Source organism: Oryctolagus cuniculus, chromosome 2, assembly GCF_051225735.1.
Source record: "Oryctolagus cuniculus isolate XC-2025 breed Fujian yellow rabbit chromosome 2, ASM5122573v1, whole genome shotgun sequence".
Taxonomy (NCBI): domain Eukaryota; kingdom Metazoa; phylum Chordata; class Mammalia; order Lagomorpha; family Leporidae; genus Oryctolagus; species Oryctolagus cuniculus.
The window spans coordinates 116,442,879-116,463,919 of NC_142868.1; the positions used below are offsets into that span (position 1 = coordinate 116,442,879).

Genomic DNA, 21,041 nt, shown 5'->3' on the forward strand with positions numbered 1-21,041 from the left:
CGTCGCAGGTGTGGCAGTATAACCAGCTGTCCTGCAACCCCCCATTTTCCCAACTTCACTGAGGAATCATCGACAAGCAAAATCCGATGTGTTTAAGGTGTTCAAGGTGGTGAGTTGACATTTCTATCCACGGTGACATGATGAGCACAGACAAGTGACGAACGTCATACCCGTCATCTGCCTTCCTCACGACCTCCCTGTGCTCCGGTCTCTGTCTTGGGAAGTGCCGCATTCCATGCATGGCAGCTACGCCAAGCAGCCCCTACACCCGGAGGTGGCAGCCTGGGCATTGGTGATGGGGGCTGGGTTCAAGCCTCTCTGGCACTGACATGTTCCTCCACCCGGGTTTCAGTCCAGGTGGGGCTCCCAGGTGACTGGGCTGTGAAGCCGAGAGGTAGTCCGAGGCGGAGGAAGATGGGTAAGGAGCTTTGGTTTCCGAGTCTGTGAAATGGGCATGAACCCTCACCGATCATGCCAAGCTGCTGTGGGGACTGCAGGGGGCAGTGTCCTTGCGAGGGCCTGAGCACCCAGAGGTGCCACCCTGCCCACGTGGGAGGCTTCTCGGGGGTGCATTCAGTTTGTGAATGCCACGGAAACCTTCACCTGTGCTGGGCACTTTTCTGTATGCCTAGTGAAATAAAAACTGTTTAAAAGAACATTGTGGGGGCCGGTTCTGTGGCGCAGTGGGTTAACACCCTGGCCTGCAGTGCCGGCATCCCATATGGGCGCTGGTTCTAGTCCCGGCTGCTCCACTTCCAATCCAGCTCTCTGCTATAGCCTGGGAAGGCAGGAGAAGATGGCCCAAGTCCTTGGGCCCCTGCACCCACATGGGAGACCTGGAAGAAGCTCCTGGCTTCTGGGTTTGGATCGGCACAGCTTCAGCCACTGCAGCCATCTGGAGAGTGAACCAGCGGATGGAAGACCTCTTTCTCTGTCTCTACCTCTCTGTAACTCTGTATTTCAAATAAATAAAATAAATCTTAAAAAAAAAAAAAGAATCTGTGGAACTGGTGTTTGACTCAGCGGTTAAGACGCTGCTTGGAACGCCCGTGTCCCCTATCAGAGGGTCTGCTCTGAGTCCCAGCTCCTCAGCTTCTGCCCCAGCTCCCTGCTGATGCGCACCCTGGGGGGCAGCAGGTGGTCACTCAGGTACTTGGGTCCCTGTCACCCACCTGGGAGACCTGGATGGGGTTCTGGGCTCCTGGCTTTGGTTTGGCCCAGGCCTGGCTGTTGTGGGCATTTGGGGAGTGGACCAGTGGATAGGACATCTTTGTTTCTCTGTTCCTTTGTCTTTCCAATAAAATAAAAATATATAGAAAAATTTTTAAAGATTTATTTATCTATTTGAAAGGCAGGCCCACTATCAGGGAGCTGGATCAGAAGTGCAGCGGCCAGGACTCTAACAGGTGCTCGTATGGGATGCTGGTGCTACAGACGGTGGCTTAACCTGCTGTGCCACAGCGCTGGCAATAAATAGCAATTTTTATAAAGATAGAAAATGTTGTGATTTTTCTCTTTCTATAGATACACTGGGGACAACTCAGGGTCTCAGGCAGCTTTTCCCATGTCTGAGTACAGGGCAGGCACAGCAAAAGGGGTCTCCCCAGCTAAAGGATGAGATCCCAAAGGTGCCTGCGCCTCAGCCAGCCAGGGGCACTTTCTGCATCTTCTTCTGCCCCCTGGTGGCGGGAGGGGAGCTCAGCAGAGCCACACTTGCCAGTGTATCCCTTCGCCACCCTTTAATCCGCTTCAGCCTAAGAGGTGTTGGACTAAGGACCAGGAGGCTCCGGCTGGGCTGGGCCAGGGCGGGGGCTGCAGGTGGAGGTGGTTGGGGAAGGGTTGTAGCTCCAGGTAGAGGCTGGAGGAGCTGAATTTCAAGGGGGGGAGTTGGTGACGCTGAGCCTGCAATCAGGATGCCTTGCCTCACTGGGACCCGTCCTCCTCTGTGCTTGCCAGTCACCAGAGGGGCTCCACCATGCGAGCACAGGCGGCCTCTGGCCCGGGGTCTGGGCCTGCTCTCCTTGCCAGCTATGCTGGCTGCCGGCCCTCCTGCTGCCAGTTCCAGCCTCCAGTGTGCTAAGGAGAGGCCCAGAGGGTGTGGCTGAAGCCTTCGGGGATCTTCATGGAGATTAAAGGCCCAGGCTGTCTGGGCAGTTCAGCCTCTAGGGGCTGGGAGCAGAGGCCTGCCTGCCCTCCGTGTCCTGGGAGGCCCAGCCTCCTCGGGACTCACCTGTAGTTCATCACTTGATGCAGTTAGGGCCAAGTCCTGGGGCCGGCGCTGAGGCGCAGCAGGTAAAAGCCCTGGCCTGAAGCACTGGCATCCCATTTGGGTGCCGGTTCTAGTCATGGCTACTTCTCTTCCGATCCAGCTCTCTGCTGTGGCCTGGGAAAGCAGTAGAAGGTGGCCCAAGTCCTTGGGCCCCTGCACCCACGTTGGAGACCTGGCAGAATCACCTGGCTCCTGGCTGCAGATCAATGCAGTTCTGGCCATTGCAGCCATCTGGGGACTGAACCAGTGGATGGAAGACCTCTCTCTCTCTCTACCTCTCTCTGTAACTCTTTCAAATAAATAAAATAAATCTTAAAAAAAAAATAAGGGGCAAGTCCCTGTATCGGTCCAGACCAAAGGACTTTCTTGTTTGTTTTTGTTTTGGTTGGTTTTATTTATTTGAAAGCCAGAGTGAAGAGAGAGGAAGAGAGGGGGAGAGAGGGACGGAGAGAGGGACAGAGAGAGGGAGAGAGAGAGAGAGCGCGCGCGCGCACTTCCATTCTTTGGTTCACTCCCTGAATGGCTGTGACACCCAGGGTTGGGCCAGGTCAGAGCCAGGAGCCTGGAACTCCATCCAGGTCTCCAGCATGGGTGCAGGGACTCAAGCACTAGGGCCACCTTCTGCTGCTTTCCTAGGCGCGTTAGCAGGGAGCTGGATGGGAAGAGGAGCAGCCGGGACTCAAAAGCGGCGCTCCTGTGGGATGCTGATGTTGGAGGCGGCAGTTCAACTCACTGGCACCCTAGGATTGCATCTCATATATGACACAGCTGGCCTGCTCCTCCCTGCACTGCCAGCCCATTTGTAATGCTCCCCTCATCCTCGCGCACCTAGGTCCCACCTCTCCTATCTCTCAGGTCTGGTGGCCTGGGGCACAGCTTCCTCATGGGCACAAAGCCTGGGTGGCCTGAGTCCCAGGGCACCCCTGAGCTGCCTTCTCCCCCAGAATCCCTTCCCACTGCTGCCAGCCACCTGCAACACGTGGCCCAGGAGTGCTGATGGCCTGGGGGTGGCCACGTCCTGCTCTGTGGCCAGTATGGTGGGTGTGGTGAGTGCGGTGAGCGCAGGTGAACGTGGCTCTTCCCCTTGGTGGGAAGAGCTGATGGGGATGGGCGGGAGGTATCTGGTGACTCTCTGGTGGCTCTCAGGACCACAGGTGCAGAGCAGGGACCTGCTGGGGTCCATCTGGAGCACAGCTTGGGTTGTGAGTTTGGAGGCCTGCCCTGGGGGCTCGGTGCTGGGAGCTGGCCAGGAGTTCAGCCAGGGGGTCTTCCCAGGTGAGCCCAGCCACATGGGCATCCAGCAGGCATTTGCCGAGTGTGAACTTTTCTCACACAGCAGGTTTGTCCCTTAATGGGGTCAGGAGGGCTGCACCTCCATCATCCCCGTGCTCCTGGGGGAGGGGTGTTCCCTCTTGCTTCTGTGTTGAGCCCGGAATGAACTAGGCCATGATCTGAAACCCATTCTGGAGGCTGCCTTCCTGGGTCTGAAGTCCCCCTGGCCAGCCTGAGCTGAGCTGGCCGTGTGGAAGGTGGAGGGGGGATGGGTGGGAATCAGGGCCTAGGGCCCCTTGTGTGAAGCCATCATCTCCTGGAAGGCCATGTGGTTTGGGGGTGAGTTCAGGGCCTTGGGCCCTGGGGGTTCAGGCACGTCCCCCAGCTCTGAGCCTCTTGTACCTTCTCTGCAAGGTGAAAGTAGCGCCAACGCCTCCTTCTTAGCTCGCTGGGGTCTCAGATGCTGTATATGGAAGCCTCGCATGAGGGCTGGCCACATGGGCCCATTCTCTTCCCGAGCGGCTCTGTGGCCCGTGTGAATGCTGGTTCCCGCCTCCTCCCTGCAGCCCAGGTTGGGAATGGCGTTCCATTAGTCCCATTCCACAGAAGGTCAAAGTCAAGGGACCTGGGACCAGAGCCCAGGATGGGGACGGTCTGGTGCTCATCCGTCCCAGGATGTGCAGGAGCGAAAGGGCCTGGGTCTGCGCTATCCGCGCTCTGGCTGCACCCACTTAGCTCACCCTGTGGCCTCCTCTGGCTTAGTATGCGGTGGAGGGCAGCAGGTGGCGTCCTTGGCACCCGCTGTCTCCAGAGGGCAAGGGCATCATCCCGCACAAGCTCCTTCACGAGCTGGGCTTCTGGCACGAGCCTCCCTGGACGACGGGGACGGCGACATCGTGTCACCTGGAACGAGAGCCTCCCGGGTAAGCGGGGTACTGGGCAGGCGGGCTGGCCTGGGGGTTCTGTTAGAGGCCTGAGGAGGAAAAGGAAGCGGCTCCTTTGGAAGAAGTTGTTCATCCTCTTTGTCACCTGCCTGTCCGCTGTGGGGAAGGGGGGGGGGAGGCAAGAACAGGAAAGACAAGTGCCCTAGGGAGGAGGGGTGTGTGACCAGGCGTCTGGTTGGGGGAGCTTCCTGCAAGCAGAGGGCTTCTGGCCCAGGGGTCTCTTCTGGGGCACTGGCAAGGGAAATGGAGGTGACGGTGCCCAAGGCCCAAAGAGCAGCATACGTGGGAGCCCTGGAGGAAGGGGTGCTTTGGGGCTCATGGCAGCACCTTGCAAAGGGGTGCAGATGGGGGCTGAAGGAGAGACGAGTGTGTATGTGGGGAGGTGACCTTGTTCCCTAAAAACAGAGGCTGTGATCCATTCCAGTGCTCATGGAATATCGGTGGAAATTTACCCTGCGTTAGCAAATGAAAAACTCCAGCAACTGGAAAAAGTGGAGTTGACAGTGATGTCTTGGTCATGGTGAAAAGTGAAAAGTAGGAAATAACACAAATCCAAACCTCGGACTTCCCCCGACTTGGAAATTAAAACTGAAAACAAGAAACCTTTCTTTTAGCCCTACAGTGAAAGAAACTGCAGGAATTCTAGAGGAAAAAAGATTCATGAAATGCTATATTAAAACCAGTGATTTCCAGGAAAAGCAGTGCTCGGAGACAATGTGTAGACTTAGGTGCTCCTATCCATAAAAATTGAGAACAAATACATTAAGTGCGTCAATCCACATTAAAAAATACATGAAAGCAGGAGGGAATTAATAAAGGCAAAAGCAGAAATTAATGAGTTAGAAAACAGCTCTAATGAACTCAAGAAAGCTGTTTTCATAACAAAGCAGGTTAAAACACCAGCCACCCTAATGGGGCAAAAAAATTGTTTCTCTAAAGAAGAGAAAAGCGAAAAGATATTTGCATTCAGTTAATGTGTGCAGAACAAACTCTGCCAGGATAACAAACTAATAACAGCAATCAGCTGCTGGGGGGCGGGGCTCAGAGGTAGGGCACGGAGTGGAGGCTTTTACTGCCTCTTTTTAAATCCTTGCCTTTTGCATCGGGGAATGCATTACCTAGTCAACATCATGTTTAATCACATGTGATCTTGTGTTGGGCAAATTCTTCTTAGACATGACACCAAGAGTACAGTGACAAGAGAACTAAGAGACTGGACTTCAAAGTTTCAAATGTTTGTGTTCAAAGCTCATCACCAATCATGAAGACTTCCTCCTCTGCTGTCTTTAAGAGTGCTGTAACTTCAGGTCATACGTTTAGGTCTCTGATCCACTTATGGTTAACTTGTGTATGGTAGAAGGAAGGAGTCAACCTTATTCTTCTGTGTACAGTGGTCCAGTTGTCCTAGCACCATTTCCTTCTTTCTTTTTTTTTTTAAAGATTTATTTGAAAGGCAGAGTTACAGAGAGCCAGAGAGAGAGAGAGAGAGAGAGAGAGAGAGAGGAGGTCTTCCATCCACTGGTTCACTCCCCAGATGGCCACAGTGGCTGGAGCTGCACCGATCCGAAGCCAGGAACCAGGAGCTTCTTCCGGGTCTCCCACGTGGGTGCAGGGGCCCAAGGACTTGGGCCATCTTCTACTGCTTTCCCAGGCCATAGCAGAGAGCTGTATTGGAAGTGGAGCAGCCGACACTTGAACCGGCGCCCATATGCGATGCTGGCACTGCAGAAGGCAGCTTTACCCGCTATGCCACAGCACCGCCCCTCAGCACCATTTCTTAAAGGCCCATTCTTTCCCTTATAATCAAAGAGTCAATATAGGCTTCGGTTTGTGTCCTGGCTGCTCCACTTCTGATCCAGCTCTCTGCTATGGCCTGGGAAAGCAGTGGAAGATGGCCCAAGTGCTTGGGCCCCTGCACCCATGTGGGAGACCCAGAAGAAGCCCTGGCCATTGTGGCCATTTGAGGAGAGAACCAACAGATGGACGATTCCTCTCTGTCTCTCCCTCTCTCTGTAACTCTGACTTTCAAAATATTTTTTTTTATTTTATTTAAAATAAAATAATTTTTTTAAAAATGGAAAAATCAAAAGATAAGTTCATTGTGGTGCAAAATTTTTTTGAAACCAATGTAGTTTTTTCATAGTATACCCTTTCCATGATTTTTTAAAGCCCTGTCTCTCAGGGCATAAAATGTTACATACTACTTTTTAGATGAAAGAGGAGGAGATGTGGACAGCTTGGTAACTATTCTACGTCTACCTATTATGAGGAACGGAATTGGGAAATGGCTGGGAGGGACTGGACGAGGGAAGATATAATGACAGTGGACGTGCCAGTGTGTTTGGGAACGGAAGGGTGACCCCCGGAGCAGGAGGGCATGTGGGTATGGGAGGGAGACTGCTCAGAGTAGCCAGGGGCCGTGGTGGCCCCTGGTGGGAGCTGGGGAGCCTCCTTGGACTTGGTGAGAAAGAAGACAGAGCAGGGGCTGGCGCTGTGGCTCAGCGGGTTAATGCCCTGGCCTGAAGCACTGGCATGCCACATGGACACCCATTCTACTCCCAGCTATTCCTCTTCCAATCCAGCTCTCTGCTATGGCCTGGGAAAGTAGTAGAAGATGGCCCAAGACCTTGGTCTCCTGCATCCACGTGGGAGACCTGGAAGAAGCTCCTGGCTCCTGGCTTCAGATCAGTGCAACTTCAGCCATTGAGCCCATCTGGAGTGAACCAGCGGATGGAAGACTTCTCTCTGTAACTCTGTCTTTCAAATAAATAAAATAATTTTTTAAAAAAAGAAGATAGAACAGACTTGAGTATGGAGAGAGGCAAAGAAGGGGCCTGGGTGCCGTGCGGAGGTACAGAAGGGGACACCAATGACGGAAGTGCAGAGCGGCTGGCCAGCGAGCAGGAGATGAAGCCCGGAGCACTGGGCAGGACACAGGGAGGTGCTGGCAGCCACAGGCAGCCCCTGCGTTAGCTACCTGGTCCCCCAGGCCTGAGGATCTGTGGGCAGCAGTGCAGAGAGAGGGGGTGGGCTCCTGGGGAGCAGCTGCGCTGTGGGCTGTGGTGCCTGAGCCAGTGAGGAGAGTGGTCTAGGAGGGAGGAGGCGCGGTCTCCGCAGGGGCTCGGTGGCTCCGCAGGAAGTGCAGGAGGCTGGTGCTGGGGGTGGCGGCTGGAAACAGACCTGAGCAGCTGCCTAGGGGCCCTCCTGCTCTCTTGGGGTTGGATGTGGCTGCAAGGGCAGGGACAGTTCTGGAAAGTGAGAGGGAGGTGTTGCTGTGGCCCATGGAGGGTTCTGGAAGGCGGGGTGGTGTATGTGTGTGTGTGGGGGGAGTGCTGGCGCAGGTGTCCCAGCGGCCCGGTGGTTTGAGAGGGGAAATGGTGGCAGGCCCCAGTGACTTGATCATTGCCTGGAGGTGGTGTGACCTTGGGGCTGCAGGAGGAGGGAGTGAGATGGATCTGTCGTCCTGGTCTTTAGTACTCATGTGGCAGGTTAGGTCTCACGAGCACCAGGCAGGAGTGTGGTGGGCCATCAGCTTGATGCCTGGAACAGAGAGGAAGCCAGCTCTAATCCTGTAGCTAGGCCAGACTCTTCCTTCTGTGATTCTACGCCCTCAGCTTTTATCTTTCTTGCTCCAGTGTTCCAGGCCAATAGCCTGGAACCTTGCTCCTGCCTCCAGACCCATACCTGTGGAAGCTTCTGGAAGCATTGTCAGTGGAACCCAGGAGCCCAGACCCTTGTGGTTCCAGGGCTAAAGGCCAGCTTGTTGCTGGAGGATCCGGAGAGAGCCCACGTGTGTGGGAATCCCCTGCCCTGAGCAAGTTCAACGTGGAGGCCTTGGCAAGGCCAATTCAGACCCTAACTTTCTCCCTAAGGTCAAGGCCTAGAGCAGGTGCACCTGGTATTGCTCTGGAGTAATCTGGGCTGGCCCAAGTGTACACTGTACCTCCAGCTCCCATTCTGGAAGTCGGAGACCAGCCAGCACCTATCTGGATGAGCTCTGTTGTGCTGGGAGGCTGAGACCTGAGAGTCTCTTCTAGGGAAGGCCTGGAGAGAGCCTGTGGCAATGGCAGGCGGCAGGGTGATGCCACGTGGGGAGACCAACACCCAAAGGAGCTGGCTTCTCCATCTGTGGGCCCTTGGGGCAGCTCCTTCCCTGTTCCAGCCCCACTCTGGCCTCTCCCGCTGTCCTTTCCCATTATGCTCCTCCCAGGACTCTCAGGGACAGTGGTCCCCTCTAGGCCTGTCGTGGGAGAGTCCTGGCTCTGCCTGCTCCTGCCCTTCCCCGTTCCCTAGAGGCTGCTGGGAAGGGGAGGTGACATTCTCCATGACAGAGCCCTGGGGTGGGGTGGGGGACATGGGGGGGAGGCAGGACCCGGTCCGTAAGGCCCCTGGGGGCCCTCCTGCAGCTGAGGTCCAGCTCCCCAGCATGGGCTAACAGGTGCTGCCCCCACCTCCACCTTGGCTGGCTTTGCCCTGTGCCTGGGACCGTGGGACTTGCCTTCTGTCCCTGCTTTGGGGTTGGGGGGGCAGGGATGTTGTTCTGAGAGCCCAAGGCACGCCCTTGCAGAGCAGGAAGGCTCTGGACCAAGGGGCACTGCCAACAGGGAGCCCAGGAAGGGGCGGGGGAGGAGAGCCCTGCCGGGACTCACAGCAGGAACCTCGGCAAGCAGGAGGGATCCTAACACCTTATCAGGAGCACGTCTCACCCCAAATGGCTGCTTCCAGAACCGTGGTCCGTGGGACCCAGCCAGAGGCATCACTCCCTCGGACCACCTTCAGCCAAGTTCCTGCCTCCTCTTTTGCAGCTCCGTTTCAGGAGGGACTGGGCTGGGCCAAGAGCCCCCCAGTCCCCAGGGGTCCTGTTCTTGTGGCCTCGTCAGGGGGTCCAGGCAGCCCCACTGGGGCTGGGAGGGGAGCAGGATGTTTAGGGAGACGGTAGAACTCGAGCTGGGTGCTGCTGCGCTGACCGACCCTCATGCGAGAGAGCTTCAGCCCCCATGGCTGCCTGGGGAGGTGGCCGTGCCCACTTTCCACAGGCGACAGGGGCCTTCGGGAAGCACACGGACTCACTGAAGGTGCAGGCTGAGGCCTAAGCTGCGGGGAGCTTGGCTTTGACCAGCCCCAGCGGAGGGGCTGCATCAGGGAACGCTGGAGTCCCTGTCCTTCATCCAGCCTGGGTATCAGTCCTGGGTCAGTCACTTTCTGAGACCGAACAGCCTTAGGGGGGATCAGGGTGAGAAACACTGGCCCTCTTCCCGCCCCGGACCCTGGGGCAGGTGGGGTCTGAGTGTGAATGCAGTGAGGGCCCTGTGTGTGTGTATGTGTGTGTGTGTATGTCTGTGTGTCTCGCTCCCTCCCTGCAACTCTTTCAAATAAGTAAATCTTAAGGGGCCCAAGCACTGGGACCATCTTCTGCTGCTTTCCTAGGCAGGTTAGCGCTAGGGGGAGCTGGCTGGGAAGCGGAGCAGCCGGGACTTGACCTGGTGCTCCTATGGGATGCCGGTGCCGCAGATGGCAGCTTGCCCAGCTGTGCCACAAGGTCGGGGCCCACACTTATGGTTTGAAGAGGCATTCTGCATGTCCCATGGTCAATGGATTGGAAGCAGGGGGCCCCTGGGGTGTAGCAATTGGAGTGATGGGGCACTGGAGCTGGACAGACAGGGGAGCTCCTGCAGGCTGTTTGCGGATGGAGGCAGCCGCCCTGGAGACTGCATGTAGGGGGAGAGCGCACAGCACTGAGGGAGCTGGAGGGAGGGGGAAGGATGTGAAGTCCGAGGTGGCCATGAGCTCTCGCATGTGGGCTTGGAGAAACTGAGATGCAAGCCCAGCTCCGGGCAGCATGGCGATACTCACGACTACCAGGAGCAGCCAGCGGGCTGTGGATGGCGTGCCTGGCTGCAGATGGCAAAGCGGTGCCTGGGAGAGGCAGCAGCCATAGGGGACGCGGGGTCTCTAAGGAGCGAGCTGGCCCTGGAGCATGGGAGGCAGGGACTCTGCAGAAGGGACAACTGGAGGAGAGTCCTGGCTGAGGAGACAGGAGCGCAGGTGGGGTGGTCTGGGGGTGGGGTTGGGGGTGGGGGATGCCTTCCATTCTCCTTTAAGTAGCAAAGTCACCGCCCCAGAGGTGCCAGGTGCTGCCTGGATGGAGGAGGGGAGAGGCTGCCATCTAAGGGGAGGGGAGGGAGCTCACCGGGGAGGCTGGAGACACGTGGTCATGAATTTACAGCAAGGCCAGTCGATGCAGTGGGTTTTGCTCCGGAAAAAAGCAGCTGCCGGGTCAAAGGCGGGGAGCTGGCGGACGGTTTGGGTCCGCCTGGGCCTGCGGTTTTGCAGAGCGGGTGGTGCCGGCGATGGGATGACTGATTTATGTTGTAGGAGGCACAAGGGCCTGGGAGCGGGGAGGCTCAGGCATGGGGTGGTCCGGGGACTGGAGAGCTGGGTGTGCAGCCCGATGGGGGCCGGCTCCAGGGGAGGGAGGGAGGGCCTCACCACCTCACCTCTCAGGCCTGGGGAGGAAGCGACTCCAGGGCTTGAACCAAGGCGTCGCACTTCTCCCTAGGCTCCCAAAGGCAGCCACAGGAGCACTGTAAGCCCCGCCCCTCTTCCCACGGACATCCTACTGGGGCACCTTCATGTGAGCACCGCCTGTTACACACTGACACCTGCGGCCACTGCCCCGCACCATCCAGTGACCGTGAGCCAGGTATGGGGGAGACAAGAGACGCCCACTCTGACGGAGAGCAGTGGTGCCGGAAACTCACCTGTCACGATCGAAGTGCAAGGGGCTGAGTGGGAAAGTGGCGTGGAGCGTGGGCATCAACGAGCCGCACCGGCTGGAGACAGGGGAGTGTACCTGGAAGGGTGGGAGGGGCCCACCAGGCACAGAAAGGGGCGGTAGGAGGGCGTCTCTGGCAGTGCAAACAGCACCTGGAAAGGACTGGAGGTGTGCAGGCACACGGCACGTCTGGAGGGGCGGGGCCTGGTGCTGTGCCCTGACCGCCCACTCCACGCACCCTTTAGGCAGCTCCTGCCCTGGGCTGCCACAGGTCCGGCCTGGTGGGAGGGGATGGTAGCGCAAGGCCAGATCTAGCTTGGGGGTGCTAACAGGAGACTCGCTGCGGCCGGCCAGGCCCTGCTGTACCTGCTGCACCTGACTGGGGGACAGTGCTGGGAGGAGACAAGCCTGAGCCACCGTCCCAGGCACGGACGCACATCCCACCTGCCCAGACTCTGTCCCTGGTGTGCCCAACCAGGCTGGTTCCTGACTGGCCCAGGACAGGACGGTCCAGCAGGGTGTGGCCTCTGCAGCCCTGCAGCTGCCCCCTCCCCCCAGTAGGCATCTCTCGCTGGGGTCTCGAGGGGTGGGGAGGGCGCATGGGTGACTGGCCTTAGTGCCGGCAGCATCCCAGAAGCACGGCTCTCTCGGGAAAATGGGTCAGAAGATGAAGCTGAGGAAGCTGTCCGCAGTGTCCCGGGAGACACTGGGCCCCAGCCTGAGGGCGGCCGGAGTGGGCGGAGCTGTAGTCCCGTCAATGCCCACTTGGGGCAGGCAGCAATGGGGCAGGCAGGAACTTTCCTAAGTAGCTGCTTCCCAAGCCCCAGGGTCACTCCCAAGCCCCTTCCCCAACAAAAGGGCTCCTGGGGCCTCTCTCCCTAGAGACTGGGGACAAGGACCAGCCCATGAGTGGGAAGCACACACCCAAGGTTCCTGTCTCTGGAGGGCTCCACTGCACCTGGCCAACACACTCGCACCTAGCCAGGGAGCTGGGTCATCAGGCGGGATGGAGGGACATGCTGGGATGGAGGGAGAACTCACCTCCAGCACCCTCGACGGCCAGGGCGGATGGCCTGGGGAACGGCTCGTCTCCGCCTGGCTGTGGGGAGACAGAGATGACGCCCCCATCCATTGGTTCATCCTCCCAAATGCCTGCAACACCAGGGCTGGGTCCAGGTAAAGCCAAGAGCCAGGAGCGGAAACTCAATCCGGGTCTCCCACGGCAGTGGCAGGGACCCAAGTACTCGCCTCATCACCTGCTGGCCCCTAGGATGTAGAATCGGGATCAGAGGTGGGACTTGAAGAGCGGCAACACGAACCGCTTCTTTCCAGCTGCGCCAAACGCCCGCCCCCTCAGCCGCTGTTTGAAAGGGAGAGGGGGCGCGTTCTGACATTTCTTATCCCAGCTTTCCACTGAGACGTGCATATGGGGGCTGGGGGGAGAAGGGATCAGCCCCCACCCCTGGGGTCTCCGCGGAGGTAAACGGAAGCCCCTTCCTCCACCGCTGCCCCTAGACCCGCTGCTTCTGGGCACTCCACGCAGGGGCAGGGACCCCGTCTTTCCTTGGGTCAAGGGGCTGAGGCTCCCTCACCCCCAGACACGCAGTCGGTAGCGCAAGTCGCAGTCGCTTTTGTGCGCTGAAGCCAAGCCAGTTCCCCGCGTACCTCCTTTGCCTTTAGTGGAGGAAACGGAGGAGGCAGCCGCAGGAGAAACAGATAAGCCGAAGCCGCACACGGCCGGCTCTGAGCCCCGGACTCTCACCGCCGGTTTCCGGCAGGTGCGGAGGGCGCTCACCCGTGCGCGACAGCAGGGGGCGCTCGCACCTCGGCGCCACGCGTCCCCTCGCGCTCCGCAGGCCCGACGGAGCCGGGTCTCGGGTGGAGGAGCCCTTGGGGCAGGTTCAGGACCGGCGCCGCCACGCCGTCGCTGGGTTTCTTCACTGTCAGGGGTCTGGCCAGGGCCGTGGCTCCTTCCGCTCCAGCTCCGTAACACACCCACCCCACCTTCTCCTACGGCGGTTGGGCGGCGGGGGCAGGGGACGGCTCACGCCCACCGCCCTGGACTCGGATGCTCCGCCGCGGTCCCACCTCGGTGCCCTCCGCGCGCCCACCCCGCGTGCCCGCTCCCCGCACGCACCGGACCTCCCACTTTACCGCGCGTCCTCTGAGCCCCGCAGACCCCAGACGGGACTCCTCCGGGGTGCCGGGGCGGAGGCCAGGGCGCGGGGCGGCCGAGCGCGCCTTCAGCCCACCCTCGGTCCAGACGCGCGCCCCGCCTCCCTCCGCTCCTCCCGCCCCCGCCCCCGTCTCCTCCCTCCTCCAGCCGCGCTCGCTCCGCGCCCCACTCCGCTACCGCCGCTGGCTGCCTGCAGGCGCGGCTCCGGGCGACAGCCAGCGAGGGAGCCGGCGCCGGGCCTCGCGCCTTCTCCTCCGAGAGCCCGCCGCGCGGCCCCCGTGCGTCCGGCTGCTGTGTGGCTGGAGAGCGCCACGTTCCCCCGGTCCCCGGAGCGACGGGGCCAGCAGCGGGACAACTTGGAAAACTTCCCCGGGGGCGGACAGCAGGGACGCGGGGCGCCGGTGGAAGAGGATGTAGGCGGGCGGGGACTGGCCACGGGTGTCCCGCCACCTTCCAGGCCCGGTTCGGCCAGGCCATGCGGCTGCGGCGCCGCCGAGGGACCGACCCTCTGGTCTAGCCGGGCCGGGGCAGTGCTCTCGCCCGCTGTGGCCGCGTCCGGCTCCGCCATGGACCATCAGGAACCTTACTCCGTGCAGGCCACGGCGGCCATCGCGGCGGTCATCACCTTCCTCATCCTCTTCACCATCTTCGGCAACGCTCTGGTCATCCTGGCTGTGTTGACCAGCCGCTCGCTGCGTGCCCCGCAAAACCTGTTCCTGGTGTCGCTGGCCGCGGCCGACATCCTGGTGGCCACGCTCATCATCCCCTTCTCGCTGGCCAACGAGCTGCTGGGCTACTGGTACTTCCGGCGCACGTGGTGCGAGGTGTACCTGGCACTCGATGTGCTCTTCTGCACGTCGTCCATCGTGCACCTGTGCGCCATCAGCCTGGACCGCTACTGGGCCGTGAGCCGGGCTTTGGAGTACAACTGCAAGCGCACCCCGCGGCGGATCAAGTGTATCATCCTCACCGTGTGGCTCATCGCCGCCGCCATCTCGCTGCCCCCCCTCATCTACAAGGGCGACCAGGGCCCCCAGCCCCACGGGCGCCCGCAGTGCAAGCTCAACCAAGAGGCCTGGTACATCTTGTCCTCCAGCTTGGGCTCCTTCTTTGTGCCCTGTCTCATCATGATCCTCGTCTACCTGCGTATCTACCTGATCGCCAAACGCAGCCACCGCAGAGGTCCCAGAGCCAAGGGGGGTCCCGGGGAGGGAGAGTCCAGGCAGGCCTGCCCTGTCCCTGGGGGCCCTTCTGCCTCTGCCAAGCTGCCAACCCTGGCCACTCCTGTGGCTTCTGCCAGCGAGGCCAATGGACCCTCCAAGCCTGCTGGGGAGAAGGAGGAAGGGGAGACCCCCGAAGACCCTGGGACCCAGGCCTTGCCGCCCGGCTGGGCCACCCTTCCCAACTCAGGCCAGGGCCAGAAAGAGGGTGTTTCGGGTGCATCTCTGGAGGAAGAAGCTGAAGAGGAGGAGGAGGAGGAGGAGGAGGAGGACGAGCCTCAGGCAGTGCCAGTGTCTCCTGCCTCAGTGGGCAGCCCACCCTTGCAGCAGCCGCAGGGCTCCCGGGTGCTGGCCACCCTCCGTGGCCAGGTGCTCGTGGGCCGGGGCGTGGGTGCCATGAGCGGGCAGTGGTGGCGTCGCCGGGCGCAGCTGAGCCGGGAGAAGCGTTTCACCTTCGTGCTGGCCGTGGTCATCGGCGTCTTTGTGCTCTGCTGGTTCCCCTTTTTCTTCAGCTACAGCCTGAGTGCCATCTGCCCGCAGCAGTGCCGGGTGCCCCACGGCCTCTTCCAGTTCTTCTTCTGGATCGGGTACTGCAACAGCTCCCTGAACCCCGTCATCTACACCATCTTCAACCAGGACTTCCGCCGCGCCTTCCGGAGGATCCTTTGCCGCCAGTGGACCCAGACAGCCTGGTGAGCCCACCTGCAGGCTGCCCGGGTGGGCTCGGTGCCAAGTGGCACCGGGACCTTGCTGCTTCTTGGTCTGCTTTTAGTGGCTGCCCCCCGACCCCATCCTGGGACTTTCTGGGGTGCTGCAGGTCTCATCTTAAGAGCAGAGGGGCATGGGTGCTGTGCACTTGGGTCCTTTTAAAGCCTCCCCTTGCTGTCTCTGGTGCACGGGCAGGATGAGGCTCAGGTCTTCCTGAATACAGCTGAGGCCAGGCAAGAACAGAGCCCCAGACCCCTCTGGGCCAGTAGCGGACTTCCGTTTTTGAGGACCTGGTATTCCGTGGCTTCCTGCTTCTTTTCCATCCCCGTTCCCCTCTGCCCAGCCTCATCCCCAGGAGCAGGACGCCAGCCAGGAGGGCAGATGAAGACTGTCCACCCACGTTGTCACCGCGGTCCCCATCAGGCGCTGGGAAGGGGTGAGAGTTCTTGCGACAGCCCTGTCTCTGGGCTCCGTCCTCTGCTTCTGGATCCTGAATCCGTGGTTCCTTTCTCGGCCAGACCTTGGATCAATTTCCTTACCCGCAGCCCATCTGAGAGGCGGACGGGCACGTGGATGCCTCCGCAGGGTGGTCTGTCGGCCTGGCCTCGGTCTCCACGGGAGATCCCCAATCACGAAGCGTTCACCCCCTGCAAAAACCAGGGCGACAATCGCTTGCCGCCTACTTGCCGCAGGGAGATGAAAGGCTTTGCAGAGAGCTTTGAGCTCCGTGGGGTAACGCACCCGAGAACCAGAAAATGTGATTATCCGGTGATACAGAAACCTCTCTCCTCTGTGTTTACCACCCCTGCTTCCCGGAGACTTTCTGTGCCTGGGGTGTGTGAAGTCCTGCCCCAAGCAGGCAGACTCACTGTTCCCAGTTAAAGGATTTCTTTGAGGTCGTGTTCTTGCACCTGCCGGGGTTGGAGTTCTCATGCTGTTTGAGCCTCCTTGACATTGCACCTGCTTGCCGCCCTCTACCCGCCTCGGGGGCGAGGGATCAGTCTCTGTCATCAAGCAGGCAAGCAGGCAAACGGTTTCCCTGAGACAGCCAAAAATACCCGCCTGTGGGGACCATCCGAGATGAGAGTCTTTGGCAGACAGAGCCCCCAGGTGGGGAGCTGGGGCTGGAGCCGGTGAGCAGGGGCCTGGAGGAGCCTCTGGCTGGAGTGCCCGGGGCGGGGGTCGGGGGGGGCTCCACGCATGTGTGGGTCCTTGTGGGAGGGTGCTTGGCTGAGCTGCTCAGACCCAGCCATGGTGCTTCCCAGCTTCGGGGGGCCGCTCCCTCCTGGTTCTCTCACCCATGCTGGACCCTAGCACCCAGCACAATGGGAACTCTGTAGAGGGCCTGGCCTCACTGTTGGGCCAGCGAGCATTTTAGCTTGGGGTGGGGCTGGGCTGAGCCCCGCAGGCACTGTTGGCACCCTGATGGACCTGCCAGGTGCTGAGGGTGTGTTCTGGGGGTGGAGAGAGTGGACGGGAGGAGAGAGAGTCCCTCCTAGGGAGAGGGGTGTGGGCTCCATCAGGGGCTTTGCCCTGGGGGCACGGCTGGGTGCAGGGGAGGGACTGATTTGTAGACCATCTGTGGCCTGACCTTGTGTGTGTCCCAAGGACCCCCATATTGTTGCCTGAGGCCCCTTTGTGACTTGCAGGTGTCTTTACAAAGTCTGAGCTATTTTATCAATAAAGAGTATTTTGTAATAAGCCAGCTGTGTCCTCACTGCCCAGGGCTGTCAGGAGCAGCTCTACCTCAAGCGGCTTGCACTGCAGCTGCTGGCTGTTGGCCTGGGGAGTGGGGCCCCTCCTAGGGTGCTTGCTCTCTCCTCCCCCAGGTGCCCCCGGTCTGCCTGCCTTGCATTTGTCCGTTCAGCATCTTTAGGCTTCCTAAGCCGACTGGGCCAGAGGAGCCTCAGCCTGGGGACCAAGGGAGAGGAGGGCTTCCCAGAGGAGGTGCCTTGGCGCTGGGTCCTAGTGGGAGAGTACAAGCAATCCAGAAGGCAAGGGACTCAGGCAGGATCAGAAAGGGGGAATGACTCGTCTGAGGTCATCCGGGCCCAGGCTCCTTCCACTGGCCCGCACCGGCTCCTCCTACTCAAGGGTCTGCAAGGAGCAAGCTGGAGCGGGACTGTTTGCAAGTGCATTAAGCCTGCAGTGTCTCTGTTTTAATCATCAGCCAACCATCAACCTTGCTGGGTGGGAGGGGTCATTTTACATAAGAGGAAACTTGACACTCAAGTCACCTAGCGGGGTGGTCCCAGGGTCACAGCACAAAGGATGGTGACCCCACCCTTTGGGTCAGCCTCTCATTCAGTAGTGCTGACAGTCTGGAGATTCTGAGGCCATATCTGGTTGGATTCCATATGCGGCAGTGCTGTGGTTGATTGCTCATGTCTGTCACCGCCACAGTGTAAGTGATGGTATCACGGTTTCCATTCCTGACAACTCAGCCCAATCCCTGAATTTTGTTAAGGAAGACACAGGCCCGGAAGGAGAAGCCGACATGCCTCGGGTGGTCTTGGGTGGACACTGGGTGGCAGAGCTGGATCTAGATCATGTCGTACTTCGTACCGAATGAACCGCATCACATCCAGGCCCACGTGCCGGAAGCCTCGCTGGCAGCCCACTGTGTGCCTATTCCTGGGCTGGGCTTGTCTCCATTTTCCTTATTCCCTTCTCAGATGACGGAAATGAGCCCTGGGCCCTGAACCGCCTCCTTCCTGTGGGTCTCTGTCCGTAGGACCCATCTGAGTGGTGCTGGGTTGCTGGGGCAGACTCAGAGCAGTAGAGACGGACGGCAGCGGGAGGGAAGTCCTCCTCCTCCGAGAAGCCCAGCAAGGCCAGGGAGGTGTCGGGGTGGGGGGGAGGGGTGGAATGGGAGGTGAGCTGAGGCCTCCACCGGTCACCAGGCACAGCTGTCTGGGCCAAGCGCCCGGCCTGCTGGAGACCCTTCTCAACATGGCCCTGACCTCAGGGAGGCCCCAACATGGAAGAAGTGGGGAGGGTAAGGGGGGGTCCCACCGGCTTCACTTGCTCCGTGTAAATCTGGGTCCTTAGATTCCAGGGGACATCCTTGAGAGGGCTGTCTGAGCCAGCCCCAGCCCTGGGGTGGCTTCTGGGAATCTGGGGGCCTCTGAGAATTTTTTTAAAGATTTTATGTATTTATTTGAGAGGAAGAGTTGCAGACAGAGAGAGGAAGAGACAGAGAGAGGTCTTCCACCTGCTAGTTCACTCCCAAGATGGCCGCAATGGCTGGAGCTGTGCCGGTCTGAAGTTAGGAGCCAGGAGCTTCTTCCGGGTCTCCCATGTGGGTGCAGGGCCCAAGCACTTGGACCATCTTCTACTGCTGTCTCAGGCCAAAAGTGGAGAGCTGCATCAGAAGAGGAGCAATGAGGACATGAACTGGTGCCCATACAGGATGCGGCTGTTGTAGGCGGAGGCTCAGCCTGCTAGACCACAGCACCAGGCCACTGAGAATCATCCTTTGGAGCACTGTGGCAGGAGGCACCCCTGGCCGCCTGCTCAGAAGGTCCTTGGTGGGGGGCGGGGTTTCCGACTCCCCTCTGGCCAGGACTCAGAGAGGAGAGAAGCTCATGGGTTAGTCAGGTCCTAGTCCTCACTCTCCACTCCCATCTTCTGTATAATCTCCATTGTGAGCATGTGTGAGTGTGTGTGTGTGACTGTGTGTATGTGTGAGTGTGTGTGAGTCTGTGTATGTGAGTGTGTGTATGTGTGTGTGTGACTGTGTGTATGTGTGTGTATGTGAGTGTGTGCATGTATGTGCATGTGTGTGTGAGTGTGTGTATGTGAGTGTGTGTATGTGTGAGTGTGTATGTGTATGTGTGAGTGTGTATGTGTGTGTAGGTGTGAGTGTGTGTGTGTCTGTGTATGTGAGTGTGTATGTGTGTGTGTGACTGTGTATGTGTGTGTGTATGTGAGTGTGTGCATGTATGTGCATGTGTGGGTGTGTGAGTGTGTGTATGTGTATGTGTGAGTGTGCGCATGTGTGTGTATGTGTGAGTGTGTTGTGTGTATGTGATTGTGCATGTGTGTGTGTGTGTGTGTGTGGGTGTGTGAGTGTGAGTATGTGTGTGTGAGTGTGTGTGTGTGAGCATGTGTGTGTGTAGGGTGCTGGGAGGGGATGTCAGGGAGACCTTGCCCAGCTGTTGCGTGCTGGCTGGGCCGAGCGCACCTGCCCAGCTGGACTCAGTCCTGGGCAAACTCCAGCCTCCCTGGTGTTGGCTGTGCGTCCTGCTCACAGGGCCAGGTGGCTGCTTCCATGCCTAGCTGCCCCGTGGAGATTCCTGGCATGAATCAGTTTTCCCAGGGCCAGGACTGTGGGCAGGGTTGGGGCTGTTTTGCTCACCTTTGAGCCTCAGTGCAGGATTGGGCACCCAGTCTGGAGCTTGGACCCTCTGAGATGTGCAGCGATGAGAATGATGACAGCCCTGAGCTCACAGGGCCCGGTGCGATTGTCATCCCCAGGGTACAGGCGAGGAGGCTGAGGCTGAAGTCATCCACCATCAAGATGTGGGCCCACCCAATCTGACCCCAGCTGTGTCACTCCCTGGCTCAGCGGGGAGCAGGCCCCAGTGGGCTGTCAGCCCCTGGGTGAGCTCTTGGGGTCTGTCTTGCACAGGCCCCCTGCACTCTGGGGGCAGCCCCCGTGCCTGCTTCTCTCCATCAGAGTGGGAGCCCAGGCAGGGGGGCCTCTGGAGCTCTGCTCACTGCTAACAGGGGAGGAGGGGCGCTTTGGGTTAAAATTAGATTCTGAGATTCTTCTCGCTCCCGCATCCGTGCTTTCTTCCGCCCGGCTGGGGCAGGCTGCTGTCAGGAGGCCAGAGCTGGAGGGAGCCTGGATGACAGCCCGCACCCTCCCCCGGCTTGTGGGCTCCGATCGTCTCACACCCTGGGCTGGCCCTGGGCCAGAGGCTCCTGCCCTTGGCTTGGCCTTGTGGTCATCTATTGATTAGCAGTGATTTCGAAGGGAGAGGCCCCTTTCCCGTGCATTCTGTACCCCTGGGATTCTAGTTCCCTCCGTCCTCTCCTGGGTCCTCCCTTCCTCCCCCCCCCCAACCCCGTCCTGGCCCTTGGCACTCCTGGGTCCCCAGTGACCCATTACCCTTTCTCTGAACCCCGTACCGCCTCCTGCGGACCCTCTGACTTCCGCCTCGCCTGTGGGGTGGTCCCCTCTTCTTAGGCCTGCAGGCACTCTGGACCAGTGGTGGCTTCGAGGGTTGGGAATGCACTAGAAACCAACAAGGAGCTTCCTCCCCGGAAAGTCAAGGCTATTTCTGTCCCTGCTGCAGCCCTCCGGGGGCCCTGGCTCTCTGCCAGAGCAGGCAGGGGAGGGCTGGGCTGGGCTGAGGGTGCGAGGGTCCTGACCCTTCATTTCCCCAGTGGGAGAACAGGGCAGGCCCTTTTTGGAGCTGAGGGGCTGGTCCTCCAATCTCAGAACAGCCAGGGCTCAGATGGACCGCCCCTCTCCCCACTTCAGCTCTCATGGGGACCTGGGACCATGGTGGTGGGACACCTGGGTCCCTTTCCCACCCCAGCTCGGCTGCAGCTGTGATGGGGGAGCGTGAGAGGAGGCTGCCAAGACCTGCTGTCTGGATTTCCCGGATGCTTGTGTGGTGGGGGCGGCTAAGGGTTAAACCCAGTGCAGGAGGGTGGGTGACAGCGG

General features: G+C 59.6%; 1 protein-coding gene and 1 long non-coding RNA gene across 2 annotated transcripts; one reads left to right on the top strand and one right to left on the bottom strand.

The window, feature by feature from the left end:
* Positions 1-11,323: 11,323 nt before the first annotated feature.
* On the top strand, positions 11,324-17,066 carry ADRA2B (adrenoceptor alpha 2B). Its single transcript, XM_008253857.5, has one exon. It carries the CDS (start codon positions 14,003-14,005, stop codon positions 15,350-15,352), a length of 1,350 nt encoding a protein of 449 aa, XP_008252079.5. The 5' UTR covers positions 11,324-14,002; the 3' UTR covers positions 15,353-17,066.
* A 1,432-nt stretch (positions 17,067-18,498) lies between these two features.
* LOC149128010 (uncharacterized) lies at positions 18,499-20,608 on the bottom strand. The gene is made up of 3 exons (XR_016229665.1): positions 20,501-20,608; positions 19,725-19,865; positions 18,499-18,728 (listed from the first exon to the last, which is right to left on the bottom strand). It is a non-coding gene; the product is annotated as an uncharacterized LOC149128010 (long non-coding RNA).
* Positions 20,609-21,041: the final 433 nt, after the last annotated feature.

What these genes read in the sequence shown, in the direction of transcription:
- ADRA2B (XM_008253857.5), top strand. Translation starts at nt 14,003, where the DNA reads ATGGACCATCAGGAACCTTACTCCGTGCAGGCCACGGCGGCCATCGCG.